Consider the following 20,569-nt stretch of genomic DNA (forward strand, 5'->3'; position numbering starts at 1 on the left):
GTAACTCAAGTTTGCACTCCCAAGTCAAACCAAAAAAAAAAAAAAAAACAGCCGCTCGACAGCTAGTATTGAGAAAAAGTCGGATCACTCGTATCTCAAGGCACCACTGTACTGATTTGGTTCAGTCTTTTCCAAGGTGGGTTTATGTATATATATTATGAAATTGACCTTGATCAAATTATGGTTAGTGTTAGTGTTTTGATTAAATTCTAATTATTTATAGGTGGTGAAAAAAAGCTTTGAATATGCTAAATGTGAACTGGATAGAAATAAGAAACACACACACTAACCGGTTGGACTTGGCCCAACAACAACAACAAAATAATGCAGAGAACTTCTCAGCCCTTTCGATCTAAATTGTTGATTACATTATACGTGTTTGATGGCAGTGACAGAATCAGGTTTAAGCCTCTCTGGGATGATTAAGTACTGCTCAACTGTCTCTGGGTGTTGAGAATTAATACAGATGGTCAATAATCAGGCATATAATCAGCCAAAAATTAGTTTTTTCCAAACAAAGCTGTGAAAATTTTTATGAATGTGAGATGAGATTTTCACAGCTAACACATAAACTGTATTTCTTGTTTGCCCATCTATAGAGGAATCAGAAACTTTCTTTTTTTTTTTTTTTAAATCCAAGAATGGTGTTTCATAAAGAAACTAACTTTGGGGGGTTTATTCATCTGTGCATATCAAAGCAAATCAGTGCTGGATTTCAAGTAAAAGTTACTAGTTTTCTTACCAGTGTGTGTGCGATAATGGTCCTTCATGGCTGACAGGTTGAGGAAGGCATAGTGACAGGATGGCCAGGAACACTTATATGGTTTCTCCCCACTGTGCAGTTTCAGGTGGTTGTTCAGGGCCCATTTTTCACTAAAGGAGCGCTCGCACAATTTGCACTCGAACTTCCTGTAGAATATAGGAGGTAGAGAAGAAGGAAGGGAAGCAAGGACAGGAAGTCGGCAGGGGGAAACACAGTTATTTACTGATCCCAGCACTGACATAAAATACTGTAAAGTCTATGGTATACAGTAAGAAAGGAAATGGAGGTTTCTGGGTAGTCACACTCGTATTTACAGAGCAGATTGTACGCTGTATGTCTGTACTGACACACACTCACTCACACGCACAAATACACACACACACAGACACACACAGGAGTGCAGTTGGCTACTGGTATGTCATGTCTGTATAAGCAGGCATTGATTTTTCTGTCCTGGCTTGCCACCTCCACCATTTATTCTCTGCTTTGCACCAGGGCCCAGAGGACTACAGAAATTCTGTTACAGTCCACACACAAATACAGACATGCACGTACACACGGGGGGCTGCGGGGAGAATAAAGTTCACCTGTCTACCGTCCCTAACCACTTAGCCAGGGTTAAATGAACAGTTATCAACATTTTACCCACCGCCTCTCTTGAGGCTTCTGTATCAAAGCTTCTCTCTCTATCACAAACCCCATTCAAACACTTACTCATATCTATGTTCTCACCATTACCATTAAGAGCCCATCTGCATTCAATAGACAGTATCAATCCTATTAGTACGGAAGTGTACTTACGATCCACTGTTGTTTTCTGTGCCAAATGTTTTTTTTGGGGAATCAGGACATGCACAAACTCAACAATTGACATGCATGCACAATTCAATACAATAATAATAACTGAAAAGAATGAGCGAGACCATAAATTCAAGTGTTCAGACTTCAAATACATGAATACCACTATGTTTATAATGGATGCCAGCATACAGTATATTACATAAGGAGGACAAAATATGAGGAACACCTCCAGTACAATGCAGTGCAGTTATACAGCTGTGTAAAAAAAAAACACTTTGCAAATAAGCATCATTATTTAAAAATATAAAATATCTGTTAAATTGAAACATGCTGTTTTAGTTGACAGCTAAAGCTAGTTACAGCTAGTTGACAGTCAAACAAAAACGAGTCCTTTTTTCATTGTAAAGGCTGTTTTTTATTCTGTCTTGTAATGCATCAGTTTGAGTTTGTGTGTAGTAGGTTTCAGAAATGTGAAAATGGATCTTGTTTTTATGATAACTCGACATGTGTCTGTTCCTCATGCTGACGCCTACCTTATTTGACACACACTGATCTTTTTGTCTGTGGGATGTTTGCACCTATATTCATCTGCTGTGTTATTAGGCTTCAAGAAACACACACAGGTAAACACAATAGAAAGTCTTGGGCTCAAATTAATCTTTACCCGACTCTATAATTTAGATGTAGAATGACTAATGTGCGAGTCATAAACAAATGATGTCAGGTTTTGGGGAGCATTTGTCTTGCAGCGAAGCCCATGTTATTTTAGGGAGGGTGGCCGTCTTAAAGTCCTGATTGTGTCGTTTAATCCCCGTGGTATCTGTTTCATAGCGAGCCGCATGACACTCACCTGAACAAATAATGACTCCGCGCAGCATGTAGCATGTGTCTGAATCAATAATTCAAACTCATACATCTTCCTTACTGGAAGCAGGGGGCCTACGGAGTAATAGGGGAGGGACATAAAAGAAAGGGCCGGGAATTAAATGCGGTGGGGGTCGGGGTGGGGTAAAGAGCGAAATTTGTCCAGGCTACAATAACAATCTATATGTTCCATACAGATGACTTTGGATTGGATATAGATGTTGTGGTATGGACATTTTAAGTAGACTTACGAGAAAGGAGGGAGAAGCTGGAAAATACAGCTAGTAACCTCAAAACGCTTAGTAAAGGCCACGGCCTTATTTCTTTCAACACATGACTTGGGATAAACATAATTTGACCAGTAGATGTACATTTTAATCTGGATTTCCTCCCTCCCTGTGATATTTATAGAACGGCTCATTGCTCGTGCCACCCTGGGAGAGGTAAATAAGATGAGTGAAGAGATGCTGTCTTTTATTTTAAGCATCATGTACAACATTCCTTCTTTATGAGCTAAACTGGCCATTGTTTATCATGCGGCCTAATCGCAAAGTCAGGCAGGCAGGCCCTGACAATGCTGGGATGGAGGAAGAACCAGAGCCAATGCAGAGCTGAGGAGAGAATGGAGGCACCAGTGTTGACTATCAGTAGCAGGTTTGTAAGAATGAGAGGAGGGCTTGGGTCTGTTTTTTATGTCTTTGACCTTGTCCCCATCTGTTGTCCCCGCGTGCCATCACAATTAACTGTCTCCCCCATACTTATGCACGCTGCCTCTAAACAGCCAGGCACCATATAAAACCTATCGAAGTTAGAAGAGAGAGCGCAAGAGAGAGTGTGAGAGTGTGTGTGTGACAGAGAGAGAGAGAGAGAGAGAGAGAGAGAGAGAGAGAGAGAGAGAGAGAGAGAGGGGTTTGGCAAATGGCCTTATGTTAACGTGCAGAGCAAAAACAAAGAAGTAAGGGTCTGACAATTTGAAAATGTATATGTTTTGTATAACAAGTAAATTTTTGTATAACAAGTACTTTTAGAATCTTGCTTTGTAATTTTGTATAGTTTGTATTATTACCCAATCTCCATTCATCTTCCATACTGTTTATCCTCACTAAGGTCCCAGCTATCTTTGGGAGAGTGGCAGGGTACACCCTGAACTGGTCGCCAGACAATCGCAGGGCACATATAAACAAACAACCATTCACACTCACATTCACACCTACGGGCAATTTAGAGTCTTCAATTAACCTAACACATATGTTTTTGGCATGAGGGAGGTAGCCAATGTCCTCGGAGAAAACCCAAGCAGGCACGGGGAGAACATTTAAACTCCACATAGGGGAGGCCAGATCTGAACCCAGGTCCTCAGAACTGTGAGGCAGATGTGCTAACTCGTCATCCACCGTGCCGCCCTGACCCAATCTCTCCATTTTTTTCCCCTGCTGGTTTCTGAACATCAAACATGCTTTAAATGTGTCTTCACATGTTTCAATTACACCAATGTGATCAGAATATACAAATATGCATAAAAGAATAAAGAATTGTATATAATGTATGCATGTAACAATTCAATTTATAATATAATTGAATTGTTTCAAGACATTTAATATCGTTGAGGGACATAATACGGTCAAAGAAATATCCTGTTTTGCATTCAACTCTATGTGCATAAAATTAAACCAAATGTAGCACAAAAAGGTACAAAAAAATGTAGCATCACTCAAGACTAATGACAACACTGACCATATTTTCACGACCTTAAGGCGCACTTAAAAGTCATTTTCTCCGAAATGGAGGGGGCGCCTTATAATGCGGCGCGCCTTATGTGTGACTTTGATGAGCGCTCCGCTTGACTGACTGGGAGCATTTCCTGCCGACACGCTGCTTGTATAGAGGAAAAGCGGGCGTGACTGAGGACAGCATGCGGATGTGATGGGTGCGCGTGAAGGAGGACGCTAAAGGCACGCCCCCAGTAGGTATATAGCGCCGGTATGTGCATTGTGCAAAACAACATTGGTTTGGCTAAGGACCCCTGGCACCTACGAAGAGACACGCTTACGAAACACATTTTAACCTGCAAGCTGTCAGTTACGCGGAGGAACATGGGAATCGAGCAGCCGCGAGAGAATTCAAGATGAACGAATCCATGGTTCGCAAGTGGAGGAAGCAGAAAAACAAGCTTCACCAAGTCAAGAAGACGAAGCTGAGTTTCCGCATTAACAAGGCGAGGTGGCCCGATTTGGAAGACCAACTCGAGCAATGGATTAATGAGCACAGAACAGCCGGGAGAAGCGTCTCTACAGTCACCATTCGACTGAGGGCAATAGCGCTTGCAGAAGAAATTAAAATCGAACATTTTCAAGGAGTTCCGTCTTTGTGCTTTCGTTTTATGAAACTGCGCCATCTATCCATCCGGGCAAGGACTACCGTGGCACAGCAACCTCCGGCGGATTACAAGGAAAAGCTGGCCATCTTCCGCTCCTACTGCAGTAAAAAGATTGCCGACAAACACATCCAGCTCAACCACATCAACATGGACGAGGTGCCACTCACTTTCGCTCACTTTCGACATCCCAGTGTACCACACTGTAGAGAAGAAGGGGAACACCACGGTAGCGATACACAACGGGGCACGAGAAGTCGGCTTTTACTGTTGTGCTTGGTTGCCATGATAATGGACAGAAACTGCCACCTATGGTGATTTTTAAGAGGAAGACGCTGCCAAAAGAAAAGTTTCCAGCCGAAGTCATCGTTAAGGCCAATCAAAAGGGCTGGATGGGCGAGGAGAAAATGAGAGCGTGATTGAGTGAGGTTTACGTAGAGACCGGATGTTTTTTTCCACGCGTTACCGTCCCTGTTGATCTGTGACTCCATGTGCGCCCATCTCACAGCCGCTGTGAAAAACCCAGTGCAACTAAGACTGGGAGGCAACGCCGGGCGAGTTACGCCACCATATGTGAATGGATTGTGGATGCTTGGGCTAAGGTATCTGCTTTGACTGTTGTCCGAGCTTTTGCGAAAGCCGGCATCATTGCTGAACAGCCCCCCGGCAACGAGACTGACTCTGACAATGACGAGAGGGAACCCGGCGTGTTTGTTGGAGAACTTGCCCAGCTGTTCATTTCGGATACAGAACATGAGGACTTTGATGGATTTGTGGATGAGGATTGATAAAAAAATAACGTGAGTACATTGTTAAATACTTAAATAAAGTACAACCGAACTCAGTTTTGCTCCCGCTGCCTTTAAAAAAAAATTGCTTTAGCATACATGCATGCTACTGTATGTTTTACCATGCCTGCGCCCAATAATACGGTGCGCCTTATGTATGTTTTAAATACAGAAATAGACCCCGCAACTGAGACTGCACCTTTTAATATGGTGCGCCCTATGGTCGTGAAAATACGGTACCAATTGTCATGTTTTGTTTTCATTTAAACTAAGAAACAAAGTTTGGTATATGCTGTGTGAAAGTACTTAATAAAAATGATGAAAGGGTGGGATGGTACAGAACTACAACATGTAAACAGAAATAAGTTCTTTAAGTTACCTGCATGGATTTGGTCAGATATAATGGGGGAGAGGTCGTCCCGCCCACAAAAATGCAGCCTAAGCAGAATACACTGGCAAAACAAATCAGTGCCCACAGCTCCTGTATGCTTTATTAGTAATATATTGTTGACCAAGCATAGGCCCAACAAATTAGCACCACATTTCAGGTATTTGGGCTAATTTAAGACTATGAAGGCCACACAATAAAAATATTTTGGTAACTTGACACTAGTCCCTTTCCAGTCTTTATAACTCAGTTTTTCTTCTTCCATCTCTTGCCTCTGTTCCCCCCAGGTCAGTTCAGTGACGTGACATGATTGACAGACGGTGAAGATTTATTCAAAGACCCAGGTGGGCTTGTTGCCTGTGCATTCTGAAAGCTGCATGTTTCCATGTGTATACCGTCACTCATTACCATATACTGTAGTGTGATCTTGTCATCAGTTCATGAATGAGCTACTGGCTGAACATCAGAAGCCACACTGGTCCGGACTGTGACATACATCTCCTAGGAGGTGTAACAGTGTCCCTTTATCAGTGGTTGTAAAAATATAGATTAAAAAAAGACCCAGTTCTTCACCACAGACTAAGTGCTGCCTCTGAGTGGTGAGGTGTAAAAATGCATGTTCAAGGGACAATTGCTAGCAATCAAAGTAAGTGTTTATCCAAATTTATATTGAGTGCAGAGTTAATATATCTATTCTTCAGATTCATTAAAATGGACGCGCCTCCCACCACAAAAAACTAAAAACTAAAGCTGTACACCAGAAATGTCTGTTAAGGGTGGAAATGACTGATTAATGCTGTTCCCCTGGACATGACATGACTATCATCACATCAGTCAGTGACGGTAGAACAGTTTTCTTTTTCCAATGAGAGAAAGTTTTAATGGATCTTTCAACGTTTTTTTTATTTGTCTCGGGTGTTGGCCAGTTGGTAAGCGGAACTAATCCACCAACACTCTCTCATGGCAACACAAAGACAGAAAAAGAAAGGGGCCGACTCTCGCCTGAAGCCAAACTGACACAAACAGACAACTTCAAAGTGAAGATTGTTGTTTATTTGGCAAAGGGAAAGGGGGGAGAAAATTTATCTGATATGCAACTGTCAGGAGAGCATTTTCACATGCAAAATAGAGAGTGAGTGAGAGAGATTACCTAGAGGGAGGAACATGACAGCATTCACTAGGGTCAGGATGGATCATCATCTTCTGCCCCCTACTGCCTCATCTCTCTCTTTCTCCCTCCATCGCTCTATCTTTATTTCTCTGCCTGCCTTAGTTCTTCCGTTTTCCCCTCCCCAGTATTTTCGCTCTCGTCCTGTTTTCAGACTTCATCACACTGTACTTCGACAAGCCGGCAGCTGAGATCCAGACTAAATTAGTTGAATGAAGATTAAATCATTGGCCCTGAGCTCTCCAATATATTGGGAGAAAGACTGAGTAAGCCTTAAATGGTAGCTGACTGTATTTGGACCTAAATATGTGTCTAAACAGATGATCTTCTTTTAATTGGAATCAATGGAAACCCAATTTGACTGTGGTATAGGGTAAAGAAAATGTCGACCAAATTACAATTATCTTTCCGAAATGTGGATGCTGGCTTTGTTATTTGTCATGGGCAGAGCCAATCTGTACTAAGATATCAAACATTGCTCAGGGTGATTAGGATAATCCAAGGAGATTTGTAGTTATTAAAATAAGTTTTCTGCTTGGTGTGAGTCAAAACATTCAAATAAACAAAGAAACCTCTCCATTGCTTGCTCTAGCAGCAACTTGAGACAAATGTATTCTCCCGGGAAGGCCAAGAATTATCCTAACAGAGGGTCATTTTAAAGTATACAGCCAGCATACTCATCACAAGAAAAACAAATAAATGAATAAAACCACCATAAAGGGGCCACAGTATTGTAGATGACGCTCCTATAGAGGACTGCTGCATATGACTGCAATATAAACAACGGCACACAACAGAGATGGTATGGCTGATTTATGTTTACCTTCTATCCCAAGAGGAGGAGGCGGTGGAGTGGAAAGAAAAAAGATAATGAAATAAATAATAAAAGACCGAGCCCATCAGATAAGCTCCTGTTTATCCTGCTGTAGGCCAAATACAAATTGTCAATTTAATGAACACGTATATGTGATGAAAGCGGGGTGAAGGAGCCTCCTGTCTGACAAACAATCAGGAAATGTTATCTTAATATTGTTGTGCTGTTATTCAGCCCATAACTTAGGGGATAGAGAGAGGAAAATGAGGTGGCATGAAGGCAGAGGGGAATGAGGGGATGGGCAGCGGGGTACAAAGGCCATGTCCCTCTGTGGTAGCCCAGTTATTGCCTGTTTTTATTATTAGCCATAGCTCAGGAGTCCCAAACAGACTTTGAAACATATAGACCTAAATCTTAACCACACACTATGTCCAGCTACACAAACACACACACATACAAACTCTCCAATTATAATAGAACAATTATAAAACACATCCTGTGTGTTTTTTTTTTTTTTTTTTTTTTCATGTATTAATTCATGCACAAGCAAGTTAGATGTGAAGTTTTACCACGACCGTACAAAACGCAGAGCAAAAATATACCACAGAGCATTCTCTTCACATGCGACGCTACCAAAACATATTGATTTGTGGGATACGCTTTGGCCCACACTCACATATTCCTCCACCCATCTTTTACGGACCGCTTTAAAATGGGTTGAAATGGATCGTTCATTGCTTCTTTATAATTCTTTAATTTAAGACTTTGCAATCTGTGCAGCCACCTAAATTAACCATTATCTCCATATTTATGTATTGCAAGCACTAAATTGTGTCAGGAAGAATTACTATCAATATGAGTATCTCCAATAATAACTCAGCTCTGCAGCTGAGGACAGGATGCTCTTTATCAGGCTCCTGATAGGCCTTAAATACAGCACAAGGCAGCCATAACAGAGCTTTTTCTCTCTAATATCAGGCTGCATTAGCACGTCGTAAATCAAATTACACTCCTAGAATTTCATTAGGGTCACCTGCCAGTGCTGCGGTGCAATAGAAATATTTATGTTTCTATGCTGCAAATCTGAGCTTTCAGGTATACAAAGGATAGGGCAGGGCTGGGGCTAAGCGGGAAAATTGGGTATAAACCTAATTAAAAATACAGAGAAAACATGTTATAAATTGTTTAACTCGTGAAGTGAGCTGGTGTTTTTGAAGCCTGCACGGATGAGAGTTGCTTCACTATTTACCATCTTTAACTGGGCCTCATGTCTCTTCTCATCCAATTAGCATTGTCCCTAAATTTGCTCAGAATAGAACAGGATGATGCATGATGTTGACTGACCGGGCCCTCAACGACAGGCTAATTTGATAAGGCAAAAACAAGACTGCTAATAGGGAAAATACTTACTCAAACAGGATCTAAACGTTATGAGAGGAGTCTGTCATTATTATCTAATCATCACCAAAAAATTCACTTTCACATTTGTTTATTGGATCATATTAGCTGGACAATTGGTATCTTCCTGTGGGATAATGCTTCATGGGTCTGGATCATCATCACAAAGGGGAGTTTGATTAGACACTGAGTCAATGACCGGAATGACTGTCATTTCATAGAAAGTGCAGTAAATATGTCAAACAACATGGAGCAATAAATCATGAGGCATGGAATCATGCTCATAGCCAAGCCTCAAACGAGCCACTCATATTTACTCCCAAAAATTATTTTAAATCGCCCCTGATCTAATTCACATCGGGCAAGTTACATTTATATTTTGTTTTTCTTTTCTCCTCCCTCTCCTTCCTTTTCAGAAATTAGGTAAATTCTTCAGTTTACAGATAGCAGTAACAGTACATTCGCTCTTCGGCCTGACCAGTAAAAGATATACCACCGAGGTTTGGCTGTAGTTCTATCTTGTATGTAACTGTGATATGTTGCAACAATAGGCCGTTTATACAGAATTACTGTACGTGTGTGTTCGTTTGTGTTATGTGTGGGTCTGTATGTGCTTCAGTGGGCACAAGTGAAAGAGCTGGTCCATTCGCTCTCTTATTACTGGAATTGTAATTCAATGATCACCTTAGATCACATGTGTGCCATAAATCAGATAGGCATGACAGAGGATGAAAAATTGTATTAATAATGTGAAACTTATTATACGGTCCCAAATGCTCCCTTGATAAATGACATTGTTTGGGTTTGACAATGATTACATTTAAAACATTATTTCTGTTTGCGTGTGTGTGGGAGTGTGCGCGTGTGTGTGTAAATGTGTGTGTGCGTGCGTGTGTCTTGTGTCTGCGTTTGTGTGTGTACTGGACATTGCAGCAGTGTCAGATTGTTGGGTGGGAAAGACAGAGGTGGGGTCCCCAAGCTTTATAAAATATTCAAGATGTTTCTCCCACTTCTTTCGAGTCAATGGGCATATACGAGCTGTGGCAGTAAGGATATACATGTTTGTGTGTACGTGTGTGTGTGTGTGTGTGTGTGCGTGTGTATGTGTGTGTGCGTGTGTGTTTGAGCATGGCAGGAGTTAATTGATGAATGACTGAAACATGCACATCTTTTCAAGTTATGAAGTAATAATACATCTCAGTCAGATAAGCATGTCTTGTTAAAAAAGTACAAATAAAAGCTGAGCAAACTACACTTTTCAAAGCTCAATTATATACATTTTGTTCTTGTTGTTGTTGGATTTATTGTTTCCCTTTCCTTAATCTATCTATCTTAGTGTGTGACAGAAAAGGATCCAGCAGTGGTTGTCATTATATTACACATTCACAAAAACATTGTTGCACTAATGGTTGTTTATGCTTGTTTCAACACCCATCTATATGGATTAAGTGCCTTTGCTTAGTGCATTAGCTGTATTGAAAGACGTGACGTCGAACATTGAGCCAGAAACCCAAACCTGCCTGCCAACTTGGACTGTAAACTGCTAGACGGCAATGTCAGCCATAAAAAAAATAAAAATAAATAAAAAATAGATTTTACCTCTGACAGACAAATGTGTGACAAATGTAGTGTCACGAGTGAAGTGCAAAGGAGTTGTCTTCCAGCAAAAGATGAGCCAGTTTGTGTGTTGAATGATCTTCCTGTTAATTTTCCTGATTATTTGATCAAGCAAATTAAGTCAAATCCCAAGCACACCACACTTGTTTTTTGTGTATCATTTTGTGCAAAGTTTACAGAATGGGAGTTTTTTTTACAAGACGTTTCTGGGGCAGCAGAAGTGCCTCCTGAACTACTTTTAATGTAACATTTATATTTTAATGCCTGCTGTCTCATAAATACTTCTAAATATTGAGCTGGTTCTTTTTTTTCCTGCCCCATCCAACTTTATTTTGGCTTTATGTTTGGTCGAGGTCAAGCTGTGACAGCTGCAATCAAGTAGTTGAGTACGACACTAACCATTTGCCACTCATTTTCTCTTCCCTGCAAACAACAACGATGGGAGCCTATTCATCACACTCCATCGGCGACCATAATGAAATAAATCAAGATATTTTCCCACAAATATAATAATATTTGTATTTGGGGTGGGGCAGACATAATTGATGACTGTGGCCATGCTAATTAAAAATGGCAGAGGTTTCATTAATCTTGGTCATTGGGTTGGGGGATTGTAGGATAGGAGCTGCAGAGCTGGCTGGACAGAGGACACAGTGTCGCCTCCATCATCCTCCAAGCTTTTGGTGATTCGGGCCATTTTTTTTAAGTTTATTACTGGAATTGAGTTAATGTAAGATTTAACATTCATAATTATAAAAATCAACCAATATTAAATACATTTAGATTGGTGTCTGGCTTACCTCTTCAATGTGAATGTAGTCAATACAGTGGCTACCACGTTTACAACTGGCTGAAGTAAATTTATTTTTAGGGGGGATCTGCTTTGTAGTCAGTGTCCCATTATTGCACTCATACAGCTCCACACAAACTAATCTAGTGTCTAAAGGTTTGTCTGGTTTGCACAAAATATGTCATTCTACCCACTGCGTGTACTTTTATGTCCACATTTGATCAGTTGAGGCTTTTTTAACAGGATTTTTATACTTCATATATTCACATTTAATTGGTTAGCTCCACATGTACAGTATATCCATAAGGTGATTTGTTTTATTTGAATTTGTTTAATTATATTATTATCTTCTGTTAGCTCTACTATCTACATATGTCATAATTAATGCATAACATAACACATTAAATAATGTAAAACACAGGCCATACATTAACTCTTCACAACCCCAAATAAACACTGTCATATCAATGTAACCATTTAGATACATACATACACAAATATAGAAATACACACAAAGTGTCTCTGGGTCAGGGGGACAGCGGTAGCTCAGAGCCAGCTGTGACCTGGCGTCCAGGTGCTCAGGAAAACCGCTGTTAACAACAACGATTGATGATCTAATCAAACTGTCACCAGAGCAATCTGCTTCAGGGGAGGGGCGTTGGGGGTGGGTGGGGGTGCAGTGGAAGGTGAGTAGGAGTGGGGTGAAAGCAGGTGGGGGGAATATCCAGGAGCCCTAGTGCATGCTTACTGTTAGTCCAAATTGAGAGTGACAATCTCAAAAGTAAAAAGGCCTCTTTCCCCCCGAAAAGTAATGAAGGAAACTACTATAACTTTCTTCCGGAGGATGTCTCATAATCAAGGGAGCCCCAAAACACCCTCACCAACCTCTGACCATTATGCCTTGATTCAAGAATGGTGGAGGACGACCAAATAATGTATAACATCTTGACCTGCCCCCTTCAAAACCAGGCCCGCGGGCCATGTCAGGGCTGTAGCTTGTTATGTAATGGCCCACATAATATACTAATATGTGTCAAATTTGTGTATGCCTTTTGACACTGGGTGGCGCTGCTGTTATAAAGGAGGAAAAGAGTAGAAGAAAGGGTAGTTCACATGGTGACACTTGTGAAACGTAGAACAAAAAGCAAGTAATGATTCACAATACAATACATTACAAAAAAAAATCAAGAGGAGACATAAGTAAGTTATTGCAGTAATTAAAGACAAATCATACTCGAAAAGTCTGTCTTCCATCCATCCATTTCCTGTACCGCTTATCCTCAATAGGGACGCGGGCATGGTGGAGCCTATCCCAGTTATCTTCGAGCGAGAGGCGCTGTACACCCGGAACTGGTCGCCAGCCAATCGCAGGGCACATATACACAAACAACCATTCACACTCAAATTCATACCAACGGGCAATTTAGAGTCTTCAATCAACCTACCATGCATGTTTTTGGGATCTGGGAGGAAACCGGAGTACCTGGAGAAAACCCACGCAGGCACGGGGAGAACATGCAAACTCCACACAGGCGGGGCCGGGATTTGAACCCGGGTCCTCAGAACTGTGAGGCAGATGTGCTAACCAGTGAGGCAGATGTGCTAACCAGTCATCCACTAATTTTTGTGCATCTCAGATGCAAGACTCTCATCAAACGAGATCCTTGTATATGGCATGACTCCTTCTTGTGACTGGCTCCAAGTCAAGCCCTTACATCATTTTGAAGCTCCAAAATTGCTTCGCTGAATAGGTGATATGTTGTGATAATTTTTGCTTGTGGCATTTGATAAATGGGCGAGGTCAGATTTTAACCCGGGTCCTCAGAACTGTGAGGCAGATGTGCTAACCAGTCGTCCACCGTTCATTAATAAATTATACTAGTTATTCTACAGTATGTTATTTTATCTTGTATACTATAGTGTGTTTAATTATCTACTATGCATTGAGATCAATGTCTAGATACTGTACATAGCTAGCAAGACAGGAGCCTTCAAACTTAATAGTGACTTGTTAATCGTGATACTTATGCGCGTGTTAATCACCTTCCCCAGGATATATACACGAATGCCACTTGCCTGTCCAGTTCACATTAATTTAATCACTGCTCAGCTAATTAATTGATTAATTGGTTCATTAGTGATGCCTGGCAACATCCATTTCTACCATGACAGTCTAATGTTTCAATCGAGAAGAAAAACAGGCTGGCAACAGGCCAGTTTTTGCTCAGTCCCACTGTGCATAATGTTTGACCACTACCACCAGTTAGCCTCACAAGTATAACTCCTTGGGTTTGCGCCACAGGATGTGACATTAATATGAAGGTGAACTGTGTACATTTACTTTTCCTGTCTGGTTGAGTCATGTAACTTGCATTATACTGTAGCAAGGTATGACATAATTATTTAGGAAAGAATAACTTCAAAAGCTAAAGTGACTGATACTTCTTACCTTAGCCATGAAGATGAGGTAGACACTGTTGGGAGAAGATAAACTACTGCAGTGGGGTTATTCTACAAGTCAAGGTCATGTCACTTTGACATGAGAAGTGGCTTCCAATTCTGGCACAAGCTGTCCACTCCTAACTAATATTATTGTTGGTAATAAGATCCACTAGGGCTGTGCTGCACCCTGTAACAAGGTGCTGGATTATACAGACTTATATCAACACACAGGCTGACACAGACAATGTATGTGACAACATTGGGCAAATGATGTGATACATACAGTGATCTCTGACCGCTTTATTTCAAGCTACACAGGCTAATTTTTATAATTTTCTCACTGTCGTTGTTCTAAAAAACTGATAGCACTGTGCTTTATTTAACTAATGATGGGTTTAACCACAGGGGTGGGAATTTATGTATTACAGAGTGTCAGCAGTATGCTTCCCCTCACACACTGTACTCACAAAAACACACATATCTTGCACAATTCTGCACCATATTCCCATGACAAGTGCATAAAAATCGTTCCCAAGTGATGGCACAGGCCAACCCATAAAAACTTAATGCATCTAATTTTCTAGTAATCAAACTTTTATAGACTGCGATGGCTTTTAAACTAACAAATTGTAATTATCGCTTAATTTTAACAGCAATATTAGCGTGATCCTTCATTCTGTGAGTGCTCATTGTCCATGAAATATTGAGTAGGGTAAACATTGTGTCGCTGTCCGTGTAGCCCACAATACTAAAGGTGTGGTAGGGTCGCTGAGACCTGGCCAGTGCCACAGTGGGGCAACTGCAAGAAACCCGGGAAACTGATCTTCATGAATTTCAACACACAAACTATGTCATACTGCCGGAAAATAGTAATTAGTGCTGTTAGCTATGGTGTTTTCTTGTTATTGCTCTCCAGTTTATGTTTTACAAATTTTTTTTTTCATAAGTTTCACATTCTGTGGCTGAGACAAACAAGGACAGACTTAAAGATGCTAAATATCCCATAGTGAGTTACTTTGAAGTTAACATTTTCTTGCTGCCTTGCCAGTGTTTCGTTATACTAATCACTTGCTTACAGTACCAGCAGCATGGGATGTTACTGACTGCTGCCCTTGGGTGGCTACAAACTACGCCTTACCACCCAACATCAAGACAGAGAGACAAAGTGCTGACACAGGCAGATAAGGGAAGGAAGAAAGAGCAAGATGAAAGAGCAGATTCATTATCAATAATTAAGGCAAAGGCTTTATTATAATGAATTAGAGTCTGTTTTATCAACTCTTATCTCCCTACCACACAACTAACACACTTACTTAGCCAGCACAAATAGAAGTGCTGCAAACACTTATGGTGTTGTGTATTTTGTGGTGTGTGACCGACTCTGGCCAGCTCTATGTGGCCTATACTGTCACCATACTGACTCCTGCTCAGTGTGCTCATCCGTCCTGCATAGTCGATATGGCTGCACTGTGAAGCACGCTGGGATGCGGCTGCAAGCCCAAAACCAGACTGTGACCCTGGCACAGTCAATTGACCACAAGCAGGAATGTTTGCATACGTTGATACAGCCATGTGCAAATTACAAACTAGATGGGAAAAAGCGTTGAATGCAACTTCATTAAAAAAATCAGAGGTCGGATTTGCCTCTTCGTCACTCTGAGACTGAATTCTTACATGCATTAGACATGTTGGACAATGTGTCGTTTTCATTGAATACTCAAACTCAAATTAGGATTATAGTTGTATTAAGCCATTTTCTTTTTATTATAACCAAGCTGTACCATTAACATAATTTTTCATCCTGTTAATGCCCGTGAAGATAATTGTAAACTACAACAGCATCAAATGCTACCCAAACTGTGCAGGCTGTAGCAATTAGACATCTCTAAAACAGTGAAATCATTCTCAGTCAAGAATTAAAAAAAAAAAAAAAAAAAAAGAAAGAAAAGTTAAATAAATATTTCCTTCTTTAGGGCTGTCAGCAGTCCTGTTTTTTGAATGATGAGTCTATTAGTTTAAGGAGTTTATTATAACAAGAATGAAAATGACCGGCATTTTAACAATTACCTATGAAAACAAGTGTGCGATACAGGTCAGTTGTCTTTAGGCACTGTTTTGAAAGAACTAATTACAAGCAATTGAGTCAAGGTTGCTGTTGTCAGTCACTCTCCCTTGAGCCACTCCCCTTGTTTTTGAAGTGAGGACTTTTCACACACATAAACGCATGCACACACCCAAGCACTCGCGTGCGGACACACTCACACACACACGCAGACACACACACTCACACTCACACTCACACACATAAATTAAGCGTTGTTTTTCAGACCTAATGAAACAAGACACAAATATTTGATCAAAATAAATATAAGGCGCTTGATTTATTTTAGGTTTGAGTGTGCAAAAACCACCACAAACTTAATTGCTCACGCAAACAGATGTGGAATATCATCTACTAGCCGAGCGCAGCCAGAACTGCATAAAGCAAATGCGCAAAATTGCTGAGCAGTTCATTTTGCGAATTCTGGGAGGAGTCAATGCAAATAGATGATTTTTGCAAGGGAAATAAGATTCATCAAACCTTCAACAAATTGCGGTGGTTGACTTTGCGTCTTTAATTAGCGGATCTGAAAGGCAAGTTCAAACCAACACACAAATTGGTGCCAGCATAGCACAGTCAAAATGAAAGGGAGTGGGGTGAGCATTTGCGCTCCTGTAAACATTTATCAAATGCCACAAGCAAAAATTATCACAACATATCACCTATTCAGCAAAGCAATTTTGGAGCTTCAAAATGATGTAAGGGCTTGACTTGGAGCCAGTCACAAGAAGGAGTCATGCCATATACAAGGATCTCGTTTGATGAGAGTCTTGCATCTGAGATGCACAAAAATTAGTGGATGACTGGTTAGCACATCTGCCTCACTGGTTAGCACATCTGCCTCACAGTTCTGAGGACCCGGGTTCAAATCCCGGCCCCGCCTGTGTGGAGTTTGCATGTTCTCCCCGTGCCTGTGTGGGTTTTCTCTGGGTACTCCGGTGTCCTCCCACATCCCAAAAACATGCATGGTAGGTTGATTGAAGACTCTAAATTGCCCGTAGGTGTGAATGTGAATGCGAATGGTTGTTTGATTATATGTGCCCTGCGATTGGCTGACAACCAGTTCAGGGTGTACACCGCCTCTCGCTCGAAGATAACTGGGATAGGCTCCAGCACGCCTGCATCCCTAGTGGGGATAAGCGGTACAGAAAATGGATGGATGAAAGACAGAGCTCTAGAAAAAAAATCTAAAGAACTCTCTGCTATACTGGAAACATTTGACCTCTCTCAACATATTAAGAGTCCAACCCACACTCATGCTTTTATCTCAAGTACACTGGACTACTGTAATGGTCTTCTGACTGGACTCCCCCAAAAGAGCATTAAACAGCTGCAGCTCATTCAGAATGCTGCAGCTCGGGTTCTGACCAGGACAAAGAAGTCAGAGCATATTACTCCAGTTCTAAAGTATTTAAACTGGCTCCCAGTCAGCTTTAGAATAGATTTTAAAGTTCTGCTACTGGTCTATAAATCACTAAATGGTTTAGGTCCTGAATACATGAAAGAAATGCTAATGAAATATAAACCCAGAAGGGCTCTGAGATCGACAGACTCAGGTCAAATAATGGAGCACAGACTCCAAAGCAAACATGGTGAAGCAGCATTTAGCTATTATGCTGCACACAAATGGAATAAGTTGCCAACAGTAGTGACGTCAGCCCCAAGTGTGAGTGTTTTTAAGTCCAGGTTAAAAAAACTTTTTTTCTCATGCTTTTTAGAGCATTTCCACTTTTAAAGGATATTTCTTGCAGTGTACACTGTTTTAATTGGACTCTTTTTTTTTCTCGCTGTTTCAAATGTTTATAAGCTGTTTTTTTTTTTGCTTTGTTTGTTTTTAAATGCTTTTAATTATGTAAAGCAGATTGAGTTACCTTGTATATGAAATGAGCTATCTAAATAAATTTGCTTTGCTTTGCTTAGAGTGGAACTAATTTGGTCGCATATGTGCCCTAATTTCTGAATGGGGTGGCTAAAAAAAAGAGAGTGTGTTCACGTGCATTCCCAGCCAAAAACAAATTATGCGACTTGAAAGCAGACACATGAAACCCATTTGGTTTCTAACCCAACTAGAGAGTAAAGGGCGGAGTGACCCTCCAACCCTCCTCTGATTGGCCGTGTGAGTACCTGTGTGCGTGCATGCTTTTCAATGTGGGCACTAGTATACACTATGCTAAGGTTTCTGACAGGGAGCCAGTAGCTGCACAGTTGCAGAACGTTGAGGGTCATACACGGGATTAGTTCAAAGCCTAACGCCACCGCAACAATGTGGGAACATTTTGGATACCAGCCAGAGTAACGTGGCCATGCCGCTAACACCAATGAGCTGGTATGACAAATTTGTATGAAGTTGCAACAAAGACAACACAACTGAAAACCACAAAGTGACAAAATCCATTTTAAACACAACCATTCCACCCAATTTCTTCAGATGGCAACAAAAAAAAACAGTGGGACAATTCCTATTTACTGTCATCTGCAATTATGTAGACACAAAGGAACCCTTTGCCAAACAATGCAAATACCAACATGACAGTGTATATGGTGCACATATGTTCACATTATATACAGTATAGTGTACTCACTCACTCACTTGTAAGAGATGTAGCCATTTAACATGTTGACAAAGCAGCGTTTAAAGAAAGGCTGCAGACTTTTAAAAACTAGTACAAATCTTGAATCTTAAAAGGTTGCTTTGATCTACTTACAGTGCTGTTATTAATGCTGCTATACTTTGCACTTTTTCCAAAACCAACTTGAGATTTTTTTGGCAGTATATCGCCTGTTAAGGCATTAATGTGTCTAATCTGTTAATCTGTGCCAAATGTTTGTTTTTCCAAGTAGAATTTTTGTGAACTGAGCCTGAGCCTTATTTATATGTTTTATTTATCTAAGATATTATATTTATTGTTCTACATTAAAATGCCAATGTTCAATATATTCTTTCAGTTAACTGTTCTTAAAAAGGATGTAATTGAATTATAATGCTCTAATATCACTATTACAGTGGGATAAAAACAATACTCTCGTTTGTCATTATAGTTTTTGGGAATACTGTATATCGTCCTAAAAATGTTTATTAAAAAACTAAACACATAATATATTACAAGAAAGAGCAATGGATAACACAAAAATATTGTACAAACAGTATAAAAAATAAACAAGTGTAAAAAAAAAAACTGCAATATAGCGGGACAGCGAAGCAAGAACCGTGATATAGCAGAGGATTAATGTATCTGTATTCCGTGATGATACGTTGCAGGGACTCATTGTTCCAGGGCTGGGACTCTTTTTTTTTTCCAGACACGTGCATCTTGGGACTCGCATAATTTCAAGTGTAAAATGATCTGTGGATATCGCCTATGACAAAACTCTTTTCAACCCTGGATTTCCATGTGTCTGGGTCATTTTAGCACACTGTTTTGCATTGGTGCCATGCCCTCCCAAATCTTCCATGGTGAAAACCATCAGCGCTACTGAAAGCACAAAACCTTATAAACGTGTCGGTCTTGACCACATTTACACCTGTTGCCAACAGCACACACGCTCAGTTATATTGAGTGCACATGCAATTTAGCGCCCCCTATTTGGGATCTTAGTAAATCAGGACCCTGGTCTTATTGTTGTTGTTTTTTTGTGGGGCAGCTGAGTGCATGTAATAAGAAATGCATAATCTCCAACATGAAAAAGGTGCTAAATGGGGAAGTCACCCAACTCATGGATCTTCGCAGTAACATGCAATATCAACAATAATAATAATTCCCTCTTGAATTGGAAATCTAATTACATCCTGTCACAAGTTGACAAAAACAGTCTTTGTGCACTTATGTGGACACAATGTATACTTCCCATGAGGATACATGTAGAAGAGTGCACATACAGTTTATACAGACAAAAGGACAAAAAGCTCTTATCTTGGCTCAGTGCCTGCAGTAAGGAGTGGTGGTGTGACAGAAAATAAGACCCAGTTGTGTCACTTTACAACAGTTCAGCCATCTCTTTCTCTCGCTCACGCACCCAAACAGCCAGTCCATTCAAACTCTCATCCGGTTCCTCCTATTCCTTTCTCCCAATAGGGGAAGGAAGTATACATGTGACTAATATTTAAATTATCTTGGACTCTAAATCCATCCATCCATTTTATGTACTGCTTATCCTCATTAGGGTTGCGGTGAGCTGGAGCATATCCAAGATGACTTTGGGCAAGAGGTCGCCAGCTAATCGCAGGGCACATACTGTATAGACAACAAGCCGTTCACACTCA

At 40.6% G+C, this 20,569-nt stretch overlaps 1 protein-coding gene across 2 annotated transcripts in view; it reads right to left on the bottom strand.

Annotated features, from left to right (window-relative positions):
- The window catches only part of LOC133401199 (zinc finger protein 407-like), a 191,738-nt gene that overhangs the window by 80,710 nt on the left and 90,459 nt on the right, over window positions 1-20,569 (bottom strand). Inside the window, exon 6 of one of the 2 annotated variants that reach the window (XM_061673890.1) lies at window positions 743-909. The exons of the other annotated variant lie outside the window; for it this stretch is intronic. Within the exon in view, the coding sequence (XP_061529874.1) occupies window positions 743-909 (167 nt within the window). The remainder of the gene's footprint in view (window positions 1-742; window positions 910-20,569) is intronic. 2 annotated transcript variants of the gene reach the window in all.

The sequence above is a fragment of the Phycodurus eques genome, chromosome 4 (assembly GCF_024500275.1).
Source record: "Phycodurus eques isolate BA_2022a chromosome 4, UOR_Pequ_1.1, whole genome shotgun sequence".
NCBI classification, from domain to species: Eukaryota; Metazoa; Chordata; class Actinopteri; order Syngnathiformes; family Syngnathidae; genus Phycodurus; species Phycodurus eques.